This window comes from Squalius cephalus, assembly GCF_949319135.1.
Source record: "Squalius cephalus genome assembly, chromosome: 16".
Lineage (NCBI taxonomy): Eukaryota > Metazoa > Chordata > Actinopteri > Cypriniformes > Leuciscidae > Squalius > Squalius cephalus.
The window spans coordinates 8,344,272-8,370,486 of NC_137137.1; the positions used below are offsets into that span (position 1 = coordinate 8,344,272).

Below are 26,215 nucleotides of genomic sequence, written 5' to 3' on the forward strand. Positions count from 1 at the left end.
GACAAGTGGTAAGATTAAGTTACTACACACACAGCGACCTTATCTCTTTCTCTTTCTACACATCTCTCTTTTCTCTCTTTGTCTCTCTTGAGCACCAAATCAGCATGTTAGAATGATTTCTGAAGGATCATGTGACACTGAAGACTGGAGTAATTGGCTGCTGAAAATTGCCATCAAAGGAATATATTACATTTTATAATATATTCAAATAGGCAACAGTGATTTTAAATTGTAATAACATTTCACAATATTACTGTTTTTATTAACCAGCACTGCTGGTTTCGGAAGTAATTTTTCCATTAATTTTTTAAAAAGTCTTTGTTACAGAATAAGCACTGAACCAAGCTAATCAGCTATGATGTGAATCACTCTACAAACTTTGATTTGAAGCAAAAATGTTTTTGAAAATCAGAAAAAAAGACAAAGATACAAGACTGTGTACTTAATGGCTTTGGTGAAAGAAAGAACTACAATCCCTTTGGGAACAGCATAATCTAATGAAAAACAACGGCGAAATAAAATTTATAAATGCTGATTATATTATATATATATATATATATATAAACTGTATATTTTATATTTATTGCAAAATAATACATATACTGTATATACAAACATTTAAGTATTTTGAGACATGGACTCAATTACATCATTCGCAGTGCTTCATGGGAGTGTGGAGAGTGTGCAAAAACTGTTCACTTTGTTTCCATTTTTCTAATTCTGACAAAGTCAAAAGAGATGTTTCTCCATAGTTTACAGTGTTTAACAGTGAAAATGAAATATGCTTATGTAGAAGCCACAAGTCAGTGTGATAAAAATTAAAAAAAAAATGATTATGCAAAATGAGACACAGCCTCCCTATCTCTGCCTTTCATTCCTTCACTCTGTAGGTGAAACACTTTGATAAATTAAGTGTGTCCCATCCCTCTGGTTCTTCTCTGTGTGGGTAATTGTATGTTGTTTACTCCTGTAGGGAGTTTGCTAAAGAGCGTGAGCGAGTGGAGAACCGAAGGGCTTTCATGAAGCTGAGGAGACAGCAGCAGATCGAGAGGGAGCTGAACGGGTATCGGGCCTGGATTGACCGTGCAGGTACTCTTACACACTGAGCTGGTGAATGAACTGGCAAAACTAATAAAGTAAATAAAATCTGTCAAAACACTGTGCCACAGCATCGCCCCATTTTACATCAGATGCTGAGTACTGTTCAAAAGAGACACACTTGTGAAAGAAAATGCATGCAAGTCTATTTTGCAATTTTTCCTTACCAAATTATACTATAATGCCACACATTTGTGTAAAACCAGCATTATTTGAGAATGATCGAAAGAGCATCTTGTGCTTCACATGAAACAGGGAAATCTAACCTTTAAAAAAAAAGTTCACATGGTCTTTCACAAATATACATATTTAATTATAAACCTAGAAATAGCTCAGAATCTTTTTTTTCCTTATATATCTTATATATTTCTTATTCATTCATTTTAACTTTTAATATCCACGATTAAATTAGATTTTTAATGACAGGTTTTCAGTTTATTGTGTGTTCACAACTTGTTTCAAATTTAAATTCATTTTTTATTTTGCAGAGGAGGTTATGCTTGCAGAAGAGAACAAGAATTCAGGACCTTCTGCTTTAGATGGTGAGATGTTTGACCTCTGTTGTTTTTCTCTCTCATTTTCCCACGTAGATTGTGGGATGCAGTTTTTAATTATGTGTCAGGGTCATGTGATTATTTTGAACACCCTCAGTGCAGTGTACTCTAGTACACCCTAGTAAATATGCATTTTCTCTGTTCCAGATTTTATAATTTATCAGAGCCCTGCACGTTGGCGGGTGAAATGCTAATATTTGATGTTATCAAATAAGGTGGAATAAGATTTATGTTGTCATTTCTGGTGCGGATTGGGAATTAATAGGCATTAAGAATTAATAATTTACTAAAATATTCCTGATATTATATTACATGCTGGCGTGCATCTGTGAAGCGAAAACCCATCCGAACCCTGTATAAGTTGACGGATTTTCCCCAGAATCAAACAAGGGTGTTTTTTTTATTATGAAATGGTGATTGACAGCTTCCCAGAGGCTGTGTGAATGGAAAACAGGCAGTTACCATGGTGAACTCCTATTTCAATGCCCCTGCTGTTCTACTGTAAGTGTAATAGTCCCATCATACCATTAAGGACAATTGTCTTAAAAATAACTTGCCCCTATATGGAAAAACATTTTAGAGGGTCAGGAGAGGCTGAGACCTATTCTGGCCCTTGTATATGGGGTTTGACAGCAATAGGTATCCAGATAGCACTCTGAAGAGAGTTTAAAACATTTTAGAGGGTCAGGAGAGGCTGAGACCTATTCTGGCCCTTGTATATGGGGTTTGACAGCAATAGGTATCCAGATAGCACTCTGAAGAGAGTTTAAAACATTTTAGAGGGTCAGGAGAGGCTGAGACCTATTCTGGCCCTTGTATATGGGGTTTGACAGCAATAGGTATCCAGATAGCACTCTGAAGAGAGTTTAAAAAATAAAATGTAATTGCAGGGCTGTGTATTTACTTCATTGTTGCCTTGACAACAGCAAAATATAACAAGCGGCTTTATTTGCAGTTTAATTATTATGCAAAATTCACTTTTATAAGGTGTTTGAAGACAGATGTGTGTCCACTGTGCCTATAATTGTAAAAGTCCACCAACTCCTTTTTTTAATAATCCACATGAATTATTAACAGTCTCTCTAAAGGAGTGGTTCCAGAAGCCCCGCCCCTCACTGGTGTCGATCTGCCCTATTAGCATAGATCCCGCCCTGAGGGAGCCTCAGCATTCTGCCATTTCTGTTTCCTCACTGTAGCAGCTGGAGATATACCATGTCTGCGCCAAAATAAAAAGTTGAATCAATTAACTCCACAACAACTTCATAAATGCATCCCCTAAGCTTTCAGAAACATGCAGTTGCATTGTAAAAGTTGTAACTTTAAACTTGAAAGAAATAAAGATTTGACATTATCGTGATAATTATTGATATTGACTGATATGAAAGATTTTATTGTGATATTTTTTGGCCATATTGCCCAGCCCTTTCGTGTGCTAACCTGGCTTGATGCAACAAATTTCTAGCGATATGTAGTTTTTCTGTCGCACTAAAAGCAAAAATTCTCAGCAAAATCATTGCCAGTCAGAATATATTTGATGTTTGAGATGACTTTGCCTCATGGATAGAAAAAAAAAAAAAAAAACACTTTATACAAAGTTTCAGATAATATTTTATTAGTTTGCTTTGGCTTCAATACAATAATAATATAAAAGTCTATTACATTTTCCAGACAACATGGTTTCTTTTTAATAATCAGACTTTTTCTCACACAGTATAATTCTTTATATTAAAAGTCTTTAGACTTTTGCAGAAACGTTGTGAAAGAAACGTTTGACTTTTGCAGATGACAGAAATGCAAATCATCCGACTTGATTTATTAATTTGTTAATTTATTTAGTTTAGAGTAAAATAACTATTTAATATTAAAAGATAATAAAATATATATTATTTGATACTTCTATTCTCAGTGCTAAAAAGAGCCACCACCATAAAGAGAAGAGGAGTGGATGATGTTCGGAGAGCTCCAGAGGAACAGTATGCTGACATCTCGTCTGTAGGTGAGTGGCTTCCTCCCCCAACTCAACCTCGTATCCTGTCTAAATGATGCCCTGACCCTCAAAATACGGTGCATATTTACCTGTGTGTCAGTATGTGTATTCAGATTAAATTCACATAGAACTGAAATCATATCCTAATTCATTCAAGAAGTATACAAAAGTGTTTTTAATTTGTTTTGTTCATCAGGGATGCCATTGAACAGAGTCAGCATACGCAGTGCTAAACGAGGACCAACATCCTATTTCCAACGGAAAGAACGCATGCTACGGATCTCCATTCGCCGTATGGTGAAGACTCACACCTTCTACTGGATTGTCCTGGGTCTGGTGGCCCTCAACACTCTCTGTGTAGCCATCGTACATCACAAACAGCCTCAGTGGTTGTCTAGTCTTCTCTGTAAGACCAAAATGCGAAATATGCAATAAACTTTTCACACTATGCGTATGCTGTCATACATGATCAAAAGTCATAACCTTAAAGTGGTTCCTTTCTATTGCAGACTATGCAGAATTCCTGTTTCTGGGTCTGTTTCTTACTGAGATGTTTCTGAAGATGTATGGACTCGGGCCCAGACTCTATTTCCACTCATCCTTCAACTGCTTTGATTGTGGGGTAAGTGTATTTTCTGTCTTCCTTCCCATAATCTTCTTTGAAACGAAGATGGCACAACAGGGCAAGTGTCGAAGAGGATCAAGGTGGTGACTCCTAAAATTAGTGTTCAAAACATTTTTTTTTATCAAGAAACATAAAAGACATGCAAAGAAATGAGCAGATGAAACTGTAGATCTTATTTGATCTTTTAACACTCTGGGCACTATGAACCCATCTCTAATTTCTATGTAAATTGGAGGACCCAGCACTGAATATCAATATGTTGCTTAAAAACTAATTAAAATTCAGTTTTAGTTCTGGACTGTGCCACTTAATATATAATGATTCTCTGTTGGCTAATCTTTATTTTTAATCAGAACATTTGTAGCTGGCCCTTTCCATGAATACATATCCCATTACAGTTTTCTGTTTTAAAACTATGAAACTTGTGTGATCAAATATCATCTAACATTCAGTCAGTTAATTTAACATGAAAAGTAGCTGGTTTTAAGTCAATCATTTAATTGGTCAATTATTGAATTATTTAAATGTCTGTATGGTGACTTTGGCCCACATCAGAGGTCTTGACTTTATTGAATGTAACCAACAATTAAATAAATAAATATCTGATGAATTGATATTGAATTAATTTGCTAAATAAAATATGTGTGCATGTATATAACAAATTGAGAGATTCATCAATCACACAGAATCATCGCATGAACTCATGATCAGGAGGCATCTTGTTTTGAAAGTGACCTCTGTGTGAGTTGTGCTCCATACATCGCTACACTATTGACAACAGACAATGGATCTTTTTTCCTGTGAAATTTCGCTAATGTGACTGCACATTTAGATAGTATTTTTAGACGTCATGGACATGTTCGAAGAGGTGTAATTCCTGATTTCCTTCCAGGTGATAGTAGGCAGCATTTTTGAGGTGCTCTGGGGGTTCTTCAGACCTGGCACATCCTTTGGGATCAGCGTTCTGCGTGCCTTGCGGTTGTTGAGAATTTTCAAGGTCACCAAGTAAGTGCAAGCTTGCCTGGACAGCTCTTTGGGTTTGTTTGCCTCTTCCAGAGGCAATAATCTGTTTATTGCCTTTGCTCAGTTCTGGATGTGCCCATGTTGAACTTGAGATGCTGCATTTATGTGTTGTTAAGGTACTGGGCATCCCTGAGGAACCTGGTTGTGTCTCTGATGAACTCCATGAAGTCCATTATCAGTTTGCTCTTCCTGCTTTTCCTCTTCATTGTGGTCTTTGCACTTCTGGGCATGCAGGTCTTTGGTGGAAGGTAATATCTAACCAGTCTGAGCATAGACAACCCCTGTTGACCTAGTTTTAAATTTGGCTTTTTGTATAAAAATATCTGAATGCTACACCTGTAGTTTTGAGTAGAGCTGTGCAGCGGAGCCAAAATCCATATCTGTTTTTGTATCTGTAACAATCTCACAATTATTCGTATCTGTAATAGATTAAAACCCGAAGCGGGCGGGGCTTTAACCATAAGTAAAATTACTTGAGAAGCCTGTTTTAATTGTAATTCTGTTCTCTTCATAGTTATCATTTAACAAACATGCCTTGTATAACTAATAAAATAATTATTTTCTTAATTATAATTATAACCTTTCTTTGAAATATCTTCTAATAGTCAGAGCCTATAGTCTCGTAGGCAGTGCTCCGACATGTATCGCGGTTGTGCTTTGGGCGACCCACCTTGGGGAACTTTCCCTATCCTGATTAATAAATAGATGTGTAGGCAACATGGCTAATTGATTTGCGATCGTGCAGTGCTCATTTCATTCATAGAGTTTACACACATTCACTACACACTCATTATGGAGTAGTGATTTAGTGGTTTATGTATAACATCGTGCTATCCACTGGCTCACCTGTTATCTAGCAAACACGAGCAGTGACTGTGTCTGCCGAATATTTTTCCTATTATTCGGTAGAATTCTTTATTAGTTTTTGAAGCCATTATCTGTGCCTTTCCGAATAAGGTATTCGGCTACAGGCACATCCCTAGTTACGAGCTGCCCTTTTATGTCATATGCAATAACAATATAAAATCCTGAGCCTGCTTTGTGTTCAGTCCACCATATTAAACATGCCAACAAATTTCATGCTAAAAAGTAGTGCTTAAAGTGGAACCATAACCCTGTGTGACAGGTGTAGCAAGACAATAGATAAAAGATCAGGTTCTCCAGTTGGCGAAAAGCAAATAATCTATAATTCAGTAACTTGGTCAGACACATATTGAATAAAATGGCTCGCACACAGATGTCACATTTTCTTTCTTTCTTTTTTTTCTCTCTCCACAGGTTCATTTTTGAAGACTATACACCAACTAATTTTGACACTTTTCCAGCAGCCATCATGACAGTGTTTCAAGTAAGATTCCATCCAGTTGTAATCTGAGTATAATGCATGACTCCGGAAGTGGCTTAGAAGGAAGTCTAATTAATTAAACCAAGATTTAATTGCACAGATAAACAGGAAATTTGGATCAGAGCAAGAACAAAAACATACTTAGTCGCAAAACAGAATCTGTCATCCCTTTATTAATGATGAAAATGCATAAATATACAGCAGTCCAGCATAGAAAAAAAACACCCTGAAATTTAGATAGTAATAGGCTTAAACAAAAAGTGTTGATTTTGTTTCTGTGGCAATTTTGTAGGAAAATGTAGTGTTATTCTGACGAATGGACCTAAAAGCAGTAAAATATGTTTTTGGAACTACACTTATTGGTAGCTGAAAGGTTTATCAAATTAGCCAAAATATGTAATAAACAAACATGTACGGGGAAGAATTTGTTGAATTTTATTGTTCCTATTGTGTGAAAATATGAGGAGATCTCTGTTGTTGAGTTACTCGGGCACAGATTCCATGTGGGCCTGGAATAAGTTCACAGTGTTTCTAGATTCTCACTGGCGAGGACTGGAATGAAGTCATGTACAATGGCATCCGGTCTCAAGGTGGAGTGAAGTCGGGGATGTGGTCATCTGTCTACTTCATTGTTCTGACTTTGTTTGGAAATTGTATCCTTCATTTATTCTTTCTCTATTCTCTATACAGGTTTATCCTATCTGGTATATGGCATATACAGTGTTGAATGTACTCATTTTCTGGTGCACAAATGTAAAATCTTTGAAAATATGAAGATGTGGCTGTGATTCATTTGAACAGTTTCAGAGCTGTTTCACTTGCACTTTCTGGGGGGTTATCCTTGAAAAAAATCATCTGATGTTCTTCAGGGTTTCACTGAAGTCTACATGAAATCATAATTTGGTTGTTAACTTTCTTAATACACATTCCTGTTCTTACTGTACATGAGGCATCATTACAACTTCATAGTCTTTCATCAAAACGTAACTACCTCTGCTTTTTACCTTACATTACTAAACTTATTTTCTTGAACTTTCCAACCAAGATTAGTGCATGTTGACTTTAAAGTCTGTGCTGGTATTATAATTTGCTGGTTTGAATGTGTTATTCTTAGTTTTGGTGGTTATTTCTGCATAACTCATTGTTTTGAGTCAAAATCCTTGATAAAATGGTCAGATACACTACTCAACGTCTTCTTGGCTATCGCTGTTGACAATTTGGCCAATGCCCAGGAGCTCACAAAGGTATATCCAGCATGGTTCTTTTAGCTTTATATGTTAAAGGATTTGTTAGGCTGTTGAATAATGAATAACACCTTGCTATTCCAAAGGATGAAGAGGAGGAGGAAGCGGCATTTAATCAGAAACACGCCCTGCAGAAAGCCAAGGAGGTTGGGCCCATGTCCTCTTTCATGTGCTCAGAGTAAGTGAACCAAATATACCCTTGCCTGCTGCATTTGCCCTCTCACAGAGATGCTAATATACCAACTAACTAACATACTAACACTAGTCTTGTGTCTGGGATGTTTTTTAGTATGGTTTCAGCGATAAAATTGGCACGTCTGCCAAAGTATAACTGTAGGACTTTCCAGCTGCAGTGCCTGGCCAAGTTTACTTAGATGAACATGCTAGTTTGACTCTACAGGGACATTACTTTACTTTTGCTAGAATATGTAAACAGTTGAAGCCTTTGCTTCTACAAATATCTCTTTCGCTCTGTACTCTTCAAATCAAATGTTACACAGTTGTTGAGCTAAAATGTGGAAAAACCCAAGCTAGACTGAACAGCTTTGAATTGATTCAATGGTGGGATGCAAATATCTGCTTAATGAGAGTAATTTAGAAATAAGTATTAAAACTTTGAGGGCTTCGCTTTCCTGGCAAGTATGTAAGAGGCAGTTACTTGAGACCAACAAGACTGTGTTACCCATTGTTGAGGGTTGTACACAATGTTCTTTCGGTTGATTGCGTAGGGATTTTTTGGGCTCTTTATTCTCGAAGCACAATAATTTGCTTCAAAATCAACAGCAAGTTGTCATAGCAACCGGCAAGCTTCCCAGTCTTTGCAGGGATGAGTCTATTCTGTTGTCATAGAGACTATTTTGTTCCCATCAAAAGGAGAATTACAGAGTTTTGAATGCCTTTACATTGGTCAGCCAAGATATGTATTTGTATGTTATCTCCTTTGCAAGAACAGAAGAGGCATCCCAATGCCTTAATCTCAAGACATATAAAGAGAATCAGATGTCTAAAATTGGAGATTAAAGTTTCTATTACCGGAGCTCACACACAGATGCATCTTTCTGTGATTTTGGGAACTAAACACTGCATGGATGTGATGTCAGACTCCTGGAGTTGAGCATGTGCAAGCCGGGATGACTGGCCATATGTGTCCTCAACGTTACAATCCAATCACCTTTACATCTCTTGATTGATCATAGATACTTTAGAAGCTCACTTTTACGCATTTTCTTTTCATTGATAGCATAATACATTTAACATGACTTGAGTGAGTTTGATTTGCTGATGTTGATTTGAGTATCACTGAATTTCCTGTAAGCATGGATTCACCTCTACAAACATGTTGTTTTATGCTGGAGGTGATATATAGGGTTCTTTCTGAGCCCAGTAGCAATACGTGCCGTAACTAGAAAGGGGCGAAAAGATAAGCCAACTTTTCAGTCAAGAAATGTAAAAGCAGGATCCAAAATTAACTTTTTGCTACACCTGCCTATGGCGAGTAATATGAGAAAAATTAATGGAGTTACGTATTTCTTAACAGTCATGAATATGTATACATTTTATCCTTTTGACAATTGAATTATTTAGCTGTTTTCCTTGCCTATTAGTGGCATCTTGTGTCACTCACAGCATCATGAACAAGATGAGTCAGTTTTCATCTCTGTCATTTTGTGGCTCTGTGTGTCACCACATGGAGTTCTGGAGAAAAATAATTAATCCCAGCCTCCTAGATACAATTTTTATGGCAAGTTTCCCTTTGAGATTAAAGTTTTTAGAAGACACATGAGTTGTGTGAGATATGTTTAGTTAGTATTGTTAGTTTGTATATTTTTGATTTAAAGACATTCACTCACATCTCTTACATCATTCTTACAGTTTGAATTGAATTGCATCATAATACATAATTTCTTATAGTTACTGGCCATTGGCAAATTTTACACAAATCCAGTTTGCATTTGGTTTGCAACTTATTTGCATTTGGTGCATGGCACGTGTTATATTTGGACCCTGTGTAAACATTGTTTTAATATATATACATATATATATATTCTATTATTTTGGGCATGCTCACAATTTGCAATAACTAATAACAAATGTTTGTGATGAGTGTTATTGTATATTTTTGTCATTATTGAGCAATAAGATTTTAAATGTTTGCTGGACAATTACTGAAAACAAAAACAAACAAACACTCTGTATGAAGCAATGGAGGCCATGCCTTTGTCACAACAAATTGGTATGATGTGAATACCACAGGGTCTCTTCTCTACTGCATTTTGGGAGATAATGTGAGAGCTGGTTGTCAGACTGGAAATTGTGGCCTGTGGCATTTGGATTTTTTGCATGTTTACTTTAAAACTAAACAGAGGCTGTTGTAGCATGTCCGAAAGTGCTTGACGAGAACTGAGAAATGAATGCATGTCTTCAGTGAGCATGACAATTATGGACGTCATACCTGGGAAATGCATATGTATGACTAGTTGACTACTAAATTAATCAGGGTGCTCTCTCTTTCTGATATTGTGTGCTTATGCATATGAATCCCATTTATATATGTCTTATATCTGTGCCATGTTTCTTACTGTCTCAGCATTTCAAAATGTTCCAGAATACTGTATTTGTTGCTTCTAATATATCTACCATCATGTTTTCATGTTACGCTTTGCTGCCTTGTTACACAGCCCAAAACTTGTAATTGTTTTAAAACTTTGTGTAACTTTAATTTATTATCAACAATAGTATAAATGCAACATGTTAAATGTAAAAAAAAACATTTAAATGTTAAATGTTTTTTTTTAATGGCATTGGCATAAACAGAGCATTGAAATACTAATGAAACAATATATTTGTCCGAATTTTTGTCTCTGACCTTTTTGGGCTGTGATTCTTGGCTTGTTTTGTCCTTGTTCTCGAAAGCACTAATGTCTTGTTTTCAACCAATCGCTCATTGATTACACGGACCTCACAAGAGTACAAGTGCCAGTAAGTAATAGTCTGTTATTTCAATTTTAACATTCAGCACCGCCTAATTTATCAATCTGGGTGAAGCTTTCTGTTCTGCCATCTTTATTAAATGTCTGATTTCACATTTTCAAGTCTGATCTTTGGTTGGAATTTGATTAGTCAATTTCCTGCAATGATATTTCACTCTTTTTTCTCTCTCCATTCTGAATCAACTCTATTCCCAGTTTCGCTGTTTTGTTTTTCACTTTTATATCGCAACTCTATCCAGTTGTTTTCCATCTCTGCTGTCCTTACCAGCTGGACCATGAATTCCAGTCACACAAAAACACAAAGTCACAAAAACGGAATTAAAGGACCCTTTCTACCATGAGTTGCAAAGTACTTGTTAAAAGCAATCTATTAAATATTTTGCACTCAGAAACTTCAGTTCTCATATTCAGCTACCCTGCTGACTAGACCACCTGGTCACCATCATGTTGTTGTTTTTTAATGCCGGTCCCCTTCACATTTATTAACTAGTCAGTGTAATGTTCATGGTGATCCAGCTTTCAATTAAATTTTTGAAGGCAGTGGTTCTCAATTGGTCGGTTGCAGGTTTGTTTGGGTAAACTCTAAATATGAACATACACATTATATTTTTAGAAAAGCAATATAAATAGGCATATTAATTTAAAAAAAAAAAAAAAAAAAAAAAAAGGTTTAGTAATTTTGAACAAATTTTTTTTGGCGGAAATTCATCTGTCACTTGGTAGAAGGTGTGTTTAGTGCAATTAATTATTGGCTGCCAAGAGCAGGAGACCATCGATATTCAAGATACATTTTGAAACCAAACATTCAAACTGTATGAAGTTTTGCTATTCAGCCGTAATATCTGTTGATTTTGCATATTGTTGGGCCTAAACAGCTCATGTAATATTAATACTTTCCGTTGTTTGATTTTAAGGATGTTTCTGGTTACTTCAAATAAACATTTCTTAGAAGCCAAGAAATTAATATAGTTTTAAAAAAACAAAACAATTAATGATTTTTTTTTGTATTCTAAACATTTATTTTGGTCTTGATGTCCAATGTAATATAGAGTCTTAAAGCTACACTGTGTAACTTTTTTAGTTGATTCTTAGCAAAAATCACTTAGTTCTTTCAAAAATATATGTGCTCATTAATGTATATTTACTTCTTTCAAGTAATAAAGTATTCTCTTAAGTTTATAATCTGCCATTGAAAGTACATACGGGTGAGGGGTTCGAATGCCGGTCGCCATGTTGCCCCTCCATCTTGAAACTACATTAGCCAAAGAGGGACATACCAGTAAATTCAAGCTTCGCCTTTTGCGTTTTTCACTCAGTGACACAGAGACGAATGCGAGGGGGAGATTACTCGCGAGCTCGCGAGTGCCGGCAGATTTGAAAGATAGTGTGGTGTGTGTGTGTGTGTGTGTGTGTGTGTGTGTACTCACATTTGAAAGAGAGAATTAAAACGTCAACGCGACAGACAAATCAGCAAGACCATAGTCAATATTGGAGTAACTTTTCCCAGATGGAAAGAGCTCATGAGGAGCAAAGATTTTAAAACGGACGCCGAGGTTGCCTGCTTTCTTCTCGACAGGTAATTCAGCCTGTTTTTCATTTGTGTAAATTCGAAGTTTTATAGTTGCTTGTCTAACCATAGCATGGTTGTGCATAACGCCAGACCGACCTCTAGTATAACTTCATCCTCGCGTCAATGGTGAAAAAGTATTGTTTACCTTGTAACATAAATCTGTGCTGCGACGGATCACAGGTGATGAATAGTTTTAAAGGCGCAATTTTTTAAGCTATATAAAAAAAGGACACTGTAAATTTTTGTTATTTTTAATTGCTTTTACTTTGTACACATTGTAATGTTAGCCTAATCTGATTATGCTGGGATTGCCGATTCCAAGGGTGACGTTTACCTCCTGACATCTGTCCTGTAGTTTTATTCATTTTAGACGTATTGTTTATTATTGTCATGGACGAAGTCGATAACTGGAAGCCATGTTAATCTTGGAATAATACGGCCACCGTAGGAGTGAAAACGCCCTCGGAATTGAGAGGAACAGAAACTAATATTCACTGGGTAGTCATATACAATTTCACTGCTAGATGGGGGTAAAAATCACACAGTGTAGCTTTAAAGTGAAACCAACTGAGAACCACTGACTAAGCTAGTCTTTTCTGAAGGGTAGAAAGGGTTTAGCGCTTTGTATTTGAGAAAGACGCATTACAAATAAAATGTATTATTATTATTGTTATTTTGTATTGCTAATGATTGATAAGGTAATGAAAACAATTGTTGTGGCATGGTTGTTGAAATATTTATTTTGTTATGTCCTCTCTCTTTTTTCCTCAGGAGGAGGAGGAGGCCCTACCTGTACAGGAAGCGTGCAATTCACCGGAGCCGTGCGGCCTATTCCTTCGAGGATTCGGAGAGTCTGGCTGATGCTCGTCCACTCAATGCCTCTAACTCTTTCATGTCCAGGAGAGAGAGAAGGAGGAGGTTGACCATGTCAGTTTGGGAGCAGAGGACCAGCCAACTGCGCCGCCACAGGCAGATGTCCAGCCGTGAGATCCTGTTCAGCAGCCCGAGTGAAGAGCACGATGGACCACCTGGCTGCCTTCACCACCAGACCACAGGGATATCTCCATCTGACAGCAAACTCAAAGCCATCGAGACCACTACAACCACCGGCATGCCGGAGGCTACCTTAGAGCCACCCATGCCTATGGACATGCCTGTCGATGAGCAATCTCAGTCCATTTCTATCCCCGAACCCCCTTTAGCGATTCCAATACCGGAGCCACCAATGCCTGCCGACATATCCCTTCCTGAACCCCCAGTGACGCTGAATCTACCCCTAACAGAGCCGTCTGAATCAAAGACCTCACCTGAGCGTTCTCTAGACAACAACCATTGCCCCAGACTGAATGGGAACAGGCGGCAACGGGCAGTCCGTAAGTACAGGCCTCCTGCGATGGGGGACACGCTGACCCCTGATATGGGGCCCAGATCACGACGCCCACGCCACCGCGAATCTCACACAGATGCAAGGGGCAAAGAGACACAACAGGGAGACGATGGTGTTGACAGTAGAGAACAAAGGCCTGGGAATGAGGGAGATGAAAAGGAATCAAAGAATGATGGAGGGATCAGTCCAGATGGCAGAGTGCTTGAACAGAGGTGATTTTTTTAATTATTTGTTGTTTTGTTTTTATATGCCCTTTTGATTTATATAATTGTATAAATTATATATACACTACAATTTAAAAGTTTAGGGTCAGCACAATTTTTTAAAGAAATGAATTGCATGCTATTGTTGTACAGTGTTGTAGAACAAAGATGAAAGTCATGGTCACCACAAACCTTATTTTATTCAAATCAAAAGCTCCTTTAAAAAAACCCATTCGATTTTTTTGAGGAAACTAGCAAATTGGCCTTCGAGGTCTACCTACAAATTGACATAATGACTGGACAGCTCTATTCACATCACAACATAGTGACATCTTAAATTAATTTAACATATACCTAAATATTTTTATGGCCAAGTACACAGTATTCCTTGTTGAGAGTCTGGAGAGAGAAATTGTGCTATTAACTTCTCCCCTTCCACAGGCAGAACAAACCAAACAACTCTGAATCAGAGCCAAAACCAGCCAATTCCCCCTGCAAAAACCCACCTCAGGACTCAGAACCTGCAACTCTACAGCTCACTGAGAGCACACTCCAGCAGTCCCCACAGCGCACTATGGGTGCCGGCGAGACAGATAATAACAACCACAGATCCTTGAATCAGGATAAGTCATCGCTTAACACCAGCATCATGATAGAAGTCACCGACACTCAGCCATCCATGGAGCTGACCTCCATTACGGGTTTGTGCATCCCTGCACCTCTGATAACCCTATTGATAAGACCAGCTTAGACTAATTGCTGCTGGTTAGTACTGGATTGGTGCTGGTCTAGCTCGAGGAGCAGAGCCAAGCTGTTTATTCACCAGCAAAGACATGGCCATTAGCTTGGTCTTTCTGGTGAAGCTGGTTGGCAAAGGAAATTTTGCAGATTAAGCTACTTAAAATTCCTTGAAACACCACCATCCAATAACATGACCTGTAAGATTTTTCAGTAGGGAAAGTACACAAATATAAACTGAGATGATTTTATGTTACCTAGATATTTTTATCATTTTCAAATAATATCAATCAATTTCATAATTTTAATTTAATAAAATCTATTGTTTTCCAATATATACCTTGATTTATTAGGTAATAGTAAAGACATGGAGGCCTCAAAGCCAGAGAAAGAAGAAGAGGAAACCCCAGATGCGCCCAAAGCCCCTCCACCTGTCAGCATGTTCATCTTCAAACCCAACAACCCGTAAGGCTGGATGTTTGTGGAGCCACAGCTGTATTCTATATTTTATGAATATGTTTTTGCTTCATCTCTCACTCTCTCTATTCCTCATCTCTTCCACAGGGTCCGCAGGGCCTGCCACTACATTGTCAATCTTCGTTATTTCGAGATGTCAATCCTTCTTGTGATCACTGCCAGCAGTATTGCTTTGGCTGCCGAAGACCCCGTCAACACTAATTCGGACTGGAACAAAGTAAGAATGCATCTCCACCACCCTGTCTCCATTTTCAAATAATTGTGTATACAATAATCATATGTAAAACGTTTTGCTATATTTCTTATATGGAAGCTTACAAACAATTCTAAGTATTTTTACCTCTGTTAATTAACCTGTTTTGTTGATATTTACATTACTAAAGGGTGGATATTGGATAATTATAAGAATATAAAATAAAACAAACTCTGATGGTACCACATCTCTTTTTCACTTTGAAATCTGTAATACTGTAGGTTAGTTGACATTGATGTTTTTTGGACAATTTACATGTTCTGCATTGTGACAAGCTATACTCTTGTAAACAGCAAGTTTCTATTATGCATGCAAGTTTCATGACCTCCTTTCAATTGAGACACTATGTGGAATATTTATACTTTTAAAAAATGTTGTCACCTTAAAAGTAAATGTTGACCTGGCACAACACCTAAAATATTCGCTTTCCATAATACATTCATAGAAAAATAATCTAAAATACTGATTGATGATATAAAAAAGATGATGATTAAAAAAGGGCTTGTAAACATGTTTTAACAACCCAGTATCATTACAAATACAACATATATTTTTTATTTTGAACAAAGAAAAAAAGGAATTTATTTTAAATTTTTGACAATAAAAATAGACCAGTAGACCTGTTTGAGTTTCTTTGGTCCTGATGATATTGTTCCCTGTGGATCATGAAGTGTTTGGCATTATTCACTAATAGAAATGAGATTTTTGTTGCAGGTTTTAAATTTCCCTTGTGAAAGTGCACCAGCTGTATGAAGCCATAGCTAATTACATGCTAAGACCCTTTCAGTAATAGTTGATGAGATCTTGTGTGTATGTAAACAAATGACGTAAACGATGCTCTAGATGTAGAGAACAGCTGAAGACGAAGCCTCTTTCCCTCTCAGAAACGCACACACTAGGATTTAAATCTATACAGAAAGAGTGCTTTCACTGCTGTGATGTAGTCAGTAGATCTGTCATGAGAATACCAACATTCTGGCTTGATAAAATTTAGCAGTCTTTGACAAACAATGCTAATGCCCTAAAGTCCCATGCATGCTGTAGCCTCACTTTTCATGTTTGCTAAAGCTGACATTGTTATAAATGTTTTATTTGTTTCTATGGTTAATAGGTGCTGCGATATTTTGATTATGTATTCACTGGGGTCTTCACGTTTGAAATGATAATCAAGGTGAGTTCCTGGATCATTCTTGGGTTCCTCTATGTTCCCTAAAGACTTTTGAAAAAAATCAAATTAAGCTATATATAATGTATTATATAAATATGCTGTGTATGTTGTTATATTTTTCTCAGATGATTGAGCAGGGTTTGATATTACATGATGGCTCCTATTTCCGTGACTTGTGGAACATTCTGGATTTCATAGTTGTGGTGGGAGCTCTGGTGGCCTTTGCCCTCACGTGAGTCAGATTAATCCAAACATGAGAAATAACAAGTGTTATTTCACATGTTTGGTGTTCTGTTGGTCAATCTGAAACGTTAATTAAGATGTTTAGCAGCATTGTTCAAATTTTTTGTTATTCATTTTCAAATGCCATTAATGCCATGTGATAATACCATGATTTATGTGAGGAAATGCATTCAGGTGTTCCAAGTTCTTGACACATGTTGATGTTAGTGGATGCTCTTTTTTCTCTGTTGTGAGTGTAAAGCATTTCTGTGTTCATTGAGTAGCTATCTGGTTCAGAATGCCTGTCTGTTTCTCGTTTGTTTCTCTGTTGTTCTTCTTGTGGATTGTGGCTCACGGCATCTGACAGGAATGTGATGGGGTAAAAACACTCTGATTTTGTGCCATATAATAATGTGTGTGTGTTTGTATTCGTACATGAAAAATTGGGCTTTGTTGTTTTGTAATATATGTTTTTATGCTATACAGGAGTAACACAGGAAGAGACATTAAAACCATCAAATCACTGCGTGTGCTTAGAGTGTTGAGGCCTCTCAAGACTATTAAAAGACTTCCCAAACTCAAGGTATGTGACCATGAAATTAATACTCTACAGTTCAAAAGTTTTTGGTCAAAAGTTATTGTTATTGTAAGTTAGTTAGTTTTTTAAAGAAATCAATCATTTTATTCATCAAGGATGCATTGAATTGTTCTGTTGAACTTTCTATTCATCAGAGAATCCTGAAAAAATGGATTTGCAAAATGGTTTGCATAAATTATTAATCAACACAACTGTTTGAACATTGGTTATAATATGTTAGGTTACGTAGGTAACCCTGGTTCTCTGAGAAGAGGAACAAGACTCTATGGGAACACTCCTTGTGAGATGGTGTCTGAAGCACGTGTGCTACACACCAATCTCGATTGGCTACCGCAGTCAGGTGACATCACAGGCACGCCAGCAGAGTATATAAAAGCACCTAGAAAGAACGTCATCAACTTCAATTGTCTGACGTAAAGGCATGCCGGAAGGATGGCAACGTGATGCAGTGTCTTGTTCCCCTTCTCAGGTAACCGGGGTTACCTACGTAACCTAAAGTTCTCTTTCGAAGTGGAAATCAACACTGTTTCATGAAGTTGACGCTATTGGAACTAAATACCCACGCCAAACTACTCAAATGCCTGCTCACTGTGCTGTAAAATCACTAGCTGTAGCCAAATATTGTAGCCATACAGCGCATCTAGTGACCAAGAACTAACAGCCCGAGGCAATGTCTGCAGCTCAATACAACCCATATTACTTGGTCTATATGACCCAGGGCTAGATCTGACGAGGTAGATTGCAGCCTCACTGCGTTTGCCACCAATAAGGCGGGGCAGTCTAGAAGACCCTCGTGCCCATTTAGCACGGTTTTGATGGCAAGTTTGGAGTCTTTCACAAGGAAGCCGCACTGGGCACGAGATAGCTCACAAGCGCATCTCTGACCCAGGGCATCCCCGCATAGCCTTCTTCAGCAAGCCCCTTTACATTGCTACAAGCCGGGAATGGTTTGTCCCATGATCTTGCAAAATCTTCATGGAGATTGGGGAGGAAAGGAAGGCTCATTAGAACGGGACGCGTATGATCCTCAAGGAATCACTCATCCAACCTGCTTTGGGCGATTTCCTCACTCTTCACAGACCACTCTAATCAAATTGTAATGGCAAGATGACTGGGTTAGAGTATCTCTGAAATGGCAAGACTTGTGGGTTACTGCCGGTCAGCATTGATAAGAATATACCAACAGTGGCCATTACAGAAATATTGTAGCGCTATGGTCAACCCAAAATATTTTTTATATTAGCAAAGAATGGTCACAAAGTCATGTTTACATGTTCAGATTTTTGTCAGTCCATATTTCTATCGATAAAATATCACATGAAAATTTTAAATGTTGCATTGGCAAGTAACTGAAATAAAATAGGTTTAAGTTGAAGTACCAAAATTACTAAAACTAAAATGAAAGGAAAGTTAAATAGAAAAAACTTGTTGTTATTGTCTGTCTCTTACTGATTTTCAGGCCGTTTTTGACTGTGTGGTCACGTCGCTAAAGAATGTCTTCAACATCCTCATCGTCTACAAGCTCTTTATGTTCATATTTGCTGTCATTGCCGTGCAGCTTTTCAAAGGGAAATTTTACTACTGTACCGACAGTTCCAAGGACACAGAAAACGAGTGCAAGTAGGTACCCATTACAGCTGGAATGTAAATTCTAAATATAATGCTAAAATGTATTTAAGCAGCTCAGACATTATTCAAAGCTAAAAAGACTTTAGAAAATATCAATGGTGCTATGAATAGAAGGATGACATTTTTACGAGCATAAAATCTCTGCAAATGATGTGTAAAATATTTTTTCTTAATGTTCTATAGGGGTTACTACATTGACTATGACAAAGACAAGAAAAAGGAGAAACGAGAGTGGAAAAGACATGATTTCCATTATGATAACGTCATCTGGGCCCTGTTGACTCTCTTTACGGTATCCACTGGGGAAGGGTGGCCGCAGTAAGAGCCAACTTTAGTTCATATTTTCACACTGTATCATTTGACAAACTTATTAAAAGCTTAATAAGATTAACATTCTTCTTAACACCTTTCTAAAAGCTGTGTGCTGATATTTGCATATTCGGTAACTCCAACTTTTACATTCAGAAGAAACTTGCACTACAGGCCCAAAGTGTATTTGGACTTGGGGTGCTTTTAGTGATTTCAGCCGTTTTGCTAACCTCCACCAGAGTGAATTAGACCACACCCATGCTTTCAACCACTCTAAAACCCATTCACAGACTTGTTAGCTTCACACCTTAACACACTGCAAACAAACCTGAATGCTCAAGCAAAGGAAAATTTGGCTGTAGGCAGTAGTAGCAGTTTTTGCTGGTGCTTCTTGCAGCACCTTTAAGCCCCTCAAGTTCACACAGGTATTCTAGCAGAGTAACCTCAGTTTCATTTGGAACAGAAAGCATAGATAAATGTATATAGATTTGTCTGTAAACACACTTATTTGGCATTGTAGAGTTCTGCAACACTCTGTGGATGTGACTGAGGAGGACCGGGGTCCCAGTCAGGGGAACAGGATGGAGATGTCCATCTTCTATGTCATTTATTTTGTGGTGTTCCCATTCTTCTTCGTCAACATATTCGTGGCCCTCATCATCATTACCTTCCAAGAGCAGGGCGATAAAATGATGGAGGAGTGCAGTCTGGAGAAAAACGAGGTGACTGATTATTTTGCATTCAAGCTGAGATTCAAGTTTAGTCGTGTCCATTGAAGCAATGACACATATTCGAGGCAACAATTTATTGTATTATAAAAAAACTTACAAAAGAAAAGTCCTCTGCACTTAAGGGAATCACTGTTGCAAGTTCAAGCAATGTTTTTTACCTCCTGACAATTGCTAGTTAATTGCAAATGTGTTTGAGAAACGTTCTTACTGGATATTTCTCTCTTAGAGGGCTTGTATCGACTTTGCCATCAGTGCCAAACCTTTGACTCGCTACATGCCCCAGAACAAACAGACCTTACAGTATCGGCTGTGGCACTTTGTGGTTTCGCCCTTATTTGAGTACACCGTGCTGACGATGATTGCCCTTAACACCATCGTTCTCATGATGAAGGTAAGGAGAGATGTCATGGCACTGTGATCTCTTTCTTTTATCAAAACAGAATAATTTAAAATCAAATCAGAATCTTTCTATTTATTTATTTGTTGCAAAAAAGTTCTGTGAGTTCTGCTTACGCTAAAAGGATTTATTTTTCAGTAACTGAATAATTATTCCCTTACAAATAATGCTATAGAGATGGAAGGAGACATTACTCTTGTAAGTAGCTTTGGTTAGAATTTAAATGTACATTTGTGAGACCTGTGAGTATTGCAGGGGTAATACCTCTCTCTCTCTCTCTCTCTCTCTCTCTCTCTCTCTCCGTCTGTGTATTTGTCAAAATAAATTAGGTTGATTTAGCTGTTTTTCAGCCCCTGCTGGTGACCCCTGGTCTGTGATACTGCTCGAAAACCAGACAGTCATGAGTCACAGCTTATTAAATATTGATCTGAAGCACCAGCTACTATTTAACTTTTCCTCATTAGCTTTAGCCTCACATCTCCCGTGAGTAATATCACCTGGAGTTAGAGGTGGGCCTCCACTAGTCATCATGTCTGCAATGGTCTGCATACATGCTTACTGAGACACATAGAGTGTAACAGAGCACAGATATTTTTAGATATTGTACTGAAATTTGAAAAGCTTCCTTTCTCTCTGTCTGTCTCTTTCATTCAGTTTTCAGTTACAATTTTCACAAAGTGCAAAGTGCTTTATTGACATATTAGCATCCATCAGGTTTTAAATGGATCCTGAAATGCGGGTGTTCCATACCAGAATGGCTCCAGATCTGAATGTGTGTAAAATAATGCTTACTGTAAACATTGATGTGAATGATTTTGTATCGATGCATAAAAACAAAAGAATCGATTTTTAAAAAAATGAGTTAAATAAGCCTATCATACATATTAATTTTCTGTTTTATTGTAGGCTAAATAAAACAGTCGGTTATGTCTTAAGTGAATGTTTGGGGAACAGTTGGGGGAAAACGTCTGCAACATAATTTAGATCCATGTATCAGGTCTTCATATAATAGGCTATACCTGCTGCTGTTCCCTTTCGAGGGAACTCGCGCTGCGTCGATGACACTCTGGGAACGCCCCTGCATGATTGCATCTGAAGCACTTGTGTCAACTAGTCCAATGGCGAGAGTGAGCATCACGGACGGGTGACGTCACGACCAGGAAAGGATAAAAGCACATCTGGTCTGACTGGCGTTAGCTTCTGTGCCTCAGCAAGCACTCTGTGTTCATACTGTCTGTCGTATTTATTGTTGTCTGTCACTGTATCAGTCACAAGCATAGATATTATGGCGAACAAACAAACTTTAGATCGTGTGTTCCTCCCTGCCCTCGTTTCATTAAGGGTGGGGATACACACGATTTATGTTTTGTTTGTTTGGAATGGAGCATGCTCTTTCAGCGCACAAGGGCGCTGACTATGAGCATTGCGAGTAAATATCGCTTTGCACGCTCTGTTCCCGCCTGTCACTCTTTAGATCAAATGGATCTCACGGAGGGGTTAGAGACGGGCTCCGCCTCCGCCCTGGTAGAGAGGCCGGTGTTTCAGCAGTCTATCTCTGAGGAGGTAGAGGTGCTGAGCATCGATGCGTAGGAATAAGAACTCACCACCCTCATCCATGAAGAGCATGCACAGTCATGTAGCTCTATATAAAAATGAAAATAAGGGGGCGGGCTGTGTTCATTCATAAAATTTCCTGACGTGTACTGTATATGTGTGCACTATGGGGAGTTTTCCCCCGCTACTGTTTACTTTTTCAAAAAAAAGAAAAGAAAAAAAGACTATGCTATAAGAATCGAGTGGCTGAGGCAATGTATAGATTAAAGAGATACATAGTGTATTGCAAGCTATGAATTTATGATTCTTTTATTGTATGGTGAAACTATTTTAATATATATATATATATATATATATATATATATATATATATATATATATTCAGCCTTTCACCCAGACTATGTTGACTTGTCTGGTTGATCTTTTACGGTTTAATTTTCAGGAATTAAATAAGCTGTCTGCATTTAATTGAGGAATTAAATGATGAATGTTTATCTGACTTTCAGTAGTTAGATTCATGTATAAGTTCAGCCTTTCATCCAAACCATGTTAACTTGTCTGGTTGATCTTTTGTTGTTTCATTTTGATGAATTAAATAAGTTGGCTACATTTAATTTTGAGGAATTAAATGGTATAATACGGTGCTGCAGCTGTCCACCTCCGAGGAGATGGATGTGCTGAGCATCGAGTTAAGGGAATTGACGATTCGCCATCTCAATCCCCTGTGTACATGGAGTTTTTGGAGTTTATAACTCTATCCACTTATAAAATTTGAGATCCCAGATCAAACCCTTTCAGCTCGATTTTTCAGTTCTCAAAATATATGTTTAATAAAGGGGGCTGAAAGAGCATGGGTATGGGCTGATGCCAAAGGCAGAACAGGTGCTTGCGATCTATCAGTCCTCTCATGGGATAAGGCTCCCCTTAAGGCTTGGCATTACCCTCCAGGCCAGTTAGAACTACTATGTCACTGGTGGGTAAGGCGTAAATGGGGGGCTGCTGGGCGGAGCCCCAGCCATTAACAAACTCCTTGTACAGGATAGAGTGTCGTTTCCTGTGCTCCCCCTCAGAAAGATTGCGGACCGGGATGGCATTCTCAACCGAAGTTCACAGGTGCTCTTGTCTTAGTTGGGCTCTCAGTATTCACACAGACAGGCTCTGGTTCATATGGCGTTCGGGCATTCTCATTCCCAAAGCGTCATCGACGCAGCGCAAGTTCCCTTGTAAGGGAACGTTTCAGGTTACGACTGTAACCCTAGTTCTCTGAGAAGGGAACGAGACGCTGCATCACTTTGCCATACTCCCTGCATTCCTGTGATCGACTTGCTTCGGCTAAATCAAAGCTAACGCCGGTCAGACCAGATGTGCTTTTATCCTTTCCTGGTCGTGACGCTCACTCTCGCCATTGGACTAATTGACACAAGTGCTTCAGACGCAATGACGCAGGGGCATTCCCAAAGCGTCATTGACGCAGTGTCTCATTCCCTTCTCAGGGAACTATGGTTACAGTCGTAACCTGAGACGTTTGTCATTAGTGTTAATCAAACAATAAAGGAAAAGAGGGAATCACTCACTGCTCTTGACTGAACAACTTTTGTAGCTTTAATAATAATCATTTGTAATGAATACACCAAAGACTATGCAGTGATTTTTTACATTTGTTTAAAAAGTAAATGGTGTAAACATAATTCATTATTCAAGAAGACCTTTTTTTGTCTCTTTTTTTGCTCTCTATCAGCATCATGATCCTCGTCCTGAAGGCTATGATGATGTGCTAAAATACCTCAACACTGTGTTCACTGTTATTTTCTCTGTGGAATGTGTTCTCAAGATCCTGGCGTTTGGTATCATGGTAAGCTAACACTGGGAATGTGATACAGTGCATTATATATATATCCTGAAATGCATTTCCAACATACATTATTACCTTTATATCTTTCAGAATTATTTCAGAGACACATGGAATATATTTGACTTCATCACGGTTCTAGGAAGCATTGCTGAAATTGCGGTTGACAAATTGCAGAGTGAAAAAGTGAGGAATGTGTGTGTTCCGATTAGAGCTGCTCGATTCTGGATAAATTGAGAGTTACAATTTCTTCAAAATAGAGATCATGATTCTCCCACGATTCTAAATAGACAACTAAACAAAATGACATGTAATTTACTTGAGGTTCTGACAAAATCTTTTTGGCTGCAGTCTATTTAAAAATATTGCATTAATTTGAATAACTTTTTTATTTATTTTTTACGGTTTGAATGAATGATTCAATGACTAATAAAACATTTTACTGGTGTAACAATGTAATCAGTACAATGTTTATTTGAAGCGTCAAGTTACTTTAAATAGGTGATTTACTCTGATCGCTACCGTTGACATCAGTGTTTATATCCGAACTATAAACTTTTATCCCAGTAATTCTGTGATAATCTAAATTGTAAGACAGAAATAATCATATTGTGTGGTTGAAAATATATTGTTTTATGCCTATACATGACAACTTCTCTTTCTGAATCAGCAGCAGCACCAATGCAGATCTAAATCTTCGCTGTGATCGTACTTGTCATAGGTTTAATAGACAAAGCCGAAGTGTTGTCATTTATGAATAAGATTGCGTGGTTGTTTACACAAGTTTTTTAACAAGTAATCGTGCAGCTCTAATTCTGCTTGATTTGTATGCAGTAGTTGTTTGCATGAGCAATAATGTCTGTATTCTAATTGCTTTTTAGCCTATACTGATATGCATGCTCAAGCGACTTTTGATTGCTATGTACTCAGTATTTTCTTCGACAAGTAATGACCTTCATATTCTATTTTGTCTCCAGTATTTATTTGCATAAGCATCACCTCTGTGTTCTGATTGGTTTTTCAGCCTTTTAGTATGGGCTTTCTTAAGCTATTCCGGGCAGCTCGGCTGATTAAACTTCTGCGTCAGGGCTACACCATCCGTATTCTGCTCTGGACCTTTGTCCAGTCTTTCAAGGTCAGACATGTCTTTAACTCCATTGGCATGATATTGAGATCCTTTATTCTTCTTTTTATTCTTCTTCTTCTAAACACTGTTTTTGCTTTTATTTGAACCAAAACGGCTTATTATAAAAAAAAATTCTGTAAGTTTAACATGAGATTTGTCTTGCAGGCTCTTCCGTATGTCTGTTTGCTCATCGCCATGCTGTTTTTCATCTATGCCATCATTGGCATGCAGGTAAAGGTTGTCTTTGTCCCTAGACAGTCTGTCTCCATCTTTATATTCTTCTCTCTGTGTCTTCCTTCGTTTCTTTGACACATTTTCTCTTACTTTACTTTGTTAAGACTGTAAATGTGACAGACCCCTCTTGTGTGTTTTTAATCTTCCTAAAGGTATTCGGCAACATCAAGCTAAATGACAAAAGCCAAATCAACACACACAATAACTTTAAATCATTCTTTGGTGCACTCATGCTGTTGTTCAGGTAAGATTATTTTTATAATTTCTGCATCTGTTTTAATGTTCTTTCTTTTTGTTGTTAAAAACAGGTGCTACATTTTATTTTATATTAATTATTTCACTATAAAACCAATGCAATGAACCAGACTACCTTTTGGGGATGAATAAATGTGTCTTAATTTATGATATACGTATATGTGTGTATGTGTTTAGGAGTGCAACAGGTGAGTCATGGCAGGAAATCATGTTATCGTGTTTAGGAGAAAAGGAGTGTGAAATAGACAACTCAATTCCTCTCAACAACTCAACAAAGGGGATGAAAAAAGAATGTGGTACCGACTTTGCATACTTCTACTTTGTATCCTTCATCTTCTTCAGTTCTTTTTTGGTGAGAAGCTATACAGTTTAATGACACAAATACACATCATTACAAACCTTTACACTTAAAACCCACAAAATTAAGGCCTTTTCACACCAAATCCATTTTAAAATGAAAACAAATGATCTGAAAAAGTAAAAAATAAATAAATAATAAAATGAAGGAAAACATTAATCTCCGCCAATGCTTAACACTCTTAAGACCACCGTTCATACCAAGAACGATAACTATATAGATAACCATAATGAAAACTGTAAAAGCGTCCACACAAAGAACACTGTGCACACTGCAGGTTTGTTATCTGCC

At 37.6% G+C, this 26,215-nt stretch overlaps 1 protein-coding gene across 9 annotated transcripts in view; it reads left to right on the plus strand.

The window, feature by feature from the left end:
- Positions 1-26,215, plus strand: part of cacna1ea (calcium channel, voltage-dependent, R type, alpha 1E subunit a) — a 149,566-nt gene that overhangs the window by 111,012 nt on the left and 12,339 nt on the right. For 7 of the 9 annotated variants that reach the window (XM_079897248.1, XM_079897247.1, XM_079897246.1 and 4 more), the window contains 28 exons: positions 974-1,089; positions 1,587-1,640; positions 3,559-3,648; positions 3,836-4,045; positions 4,149-4,261; positions 5,157-5,269; positions 5,404-5,535; positions 6,566-6,635; positions 7,168-7,285; positions 7,809-7,876; positions 7,963-8,054; positions 13,208-14,035; positions 14,468-14,727; positions 15,118-15,229; positions 15,329-15,458; positions 16,606-16,665; positions 16,788-16,894; positions 17,371-17,467; positions 18,942-19,102; positions 19,295-19,429; positions 19,941-20,142; positions 20,378-20,542; positions 23,841-23,954; positions 24,045-24,137; positions 24,976-25,086; positions 25,243-25,308; positions 25,464-25,555; positions 25,744-25,918. In XM_079897248.1, the coding sequence (XP_079753374.1) occupies positions 974-1,089; positions 1,587-1,640; positions 3,559-3,648; positions 3,836-4,045; positions 4,149-4,261; positions 5,157-5,269; positions 5,404-5,535; positions 6,566-6,635; positions 7,168-7,285; positions 7,809-7,876; positions 7,963-8,054; positions 13,208-14,035; positions 14,468-14,727; positions 15,118-15,229; positions 15,329-15,458; positions 16,606-16,665; positions 16,788-16,894; positions 17,371-17,467; positions 18,942-19,102; positions 19,295-19,429; positions 19,941-20,142; positions 20,378-20,542; positions 23,841-23,954; positions 24,045-24,137; positions 24,976-25,086; positions 25,243-25,308; positions 25,464-25,555; positions 25,744-25,918 (4,084 nt within the window). The remainder of the gene's footprint in view (positions 1-973; positions 1,090-1,586; positions 1,641-3,558; positions 3,649-3,835; positions 4,046-4,148; positions 4,262-5,156; positions 5,270-5,403; positions 5,536-6,565; positions 6,636-7,167; positions 7,286-7,808; positions 7,877-7,962; positions 8,055-13,207; positions 14,036-14,467; positions 14,728-15,117; positions 15,230-15,328; positions 15,459-16,605; positions 16,666-16,787; positions 16,895-17,370; positions 17,468-18,941; positions 19,103-19,294; positions 19,430-19,940; positions 20,143-20,377; positions 20,543-23,840; positions 23,955-24,044; positions 24,138-24,975; positions 25,087-25,242; positions 25,309-25,463; positions 25,556-25,743; positions 25,919-26,215) is intronic. The other 2 variants (XM_079897253.1, XM_079897250.1) reach the window with 1 other exon arrangement.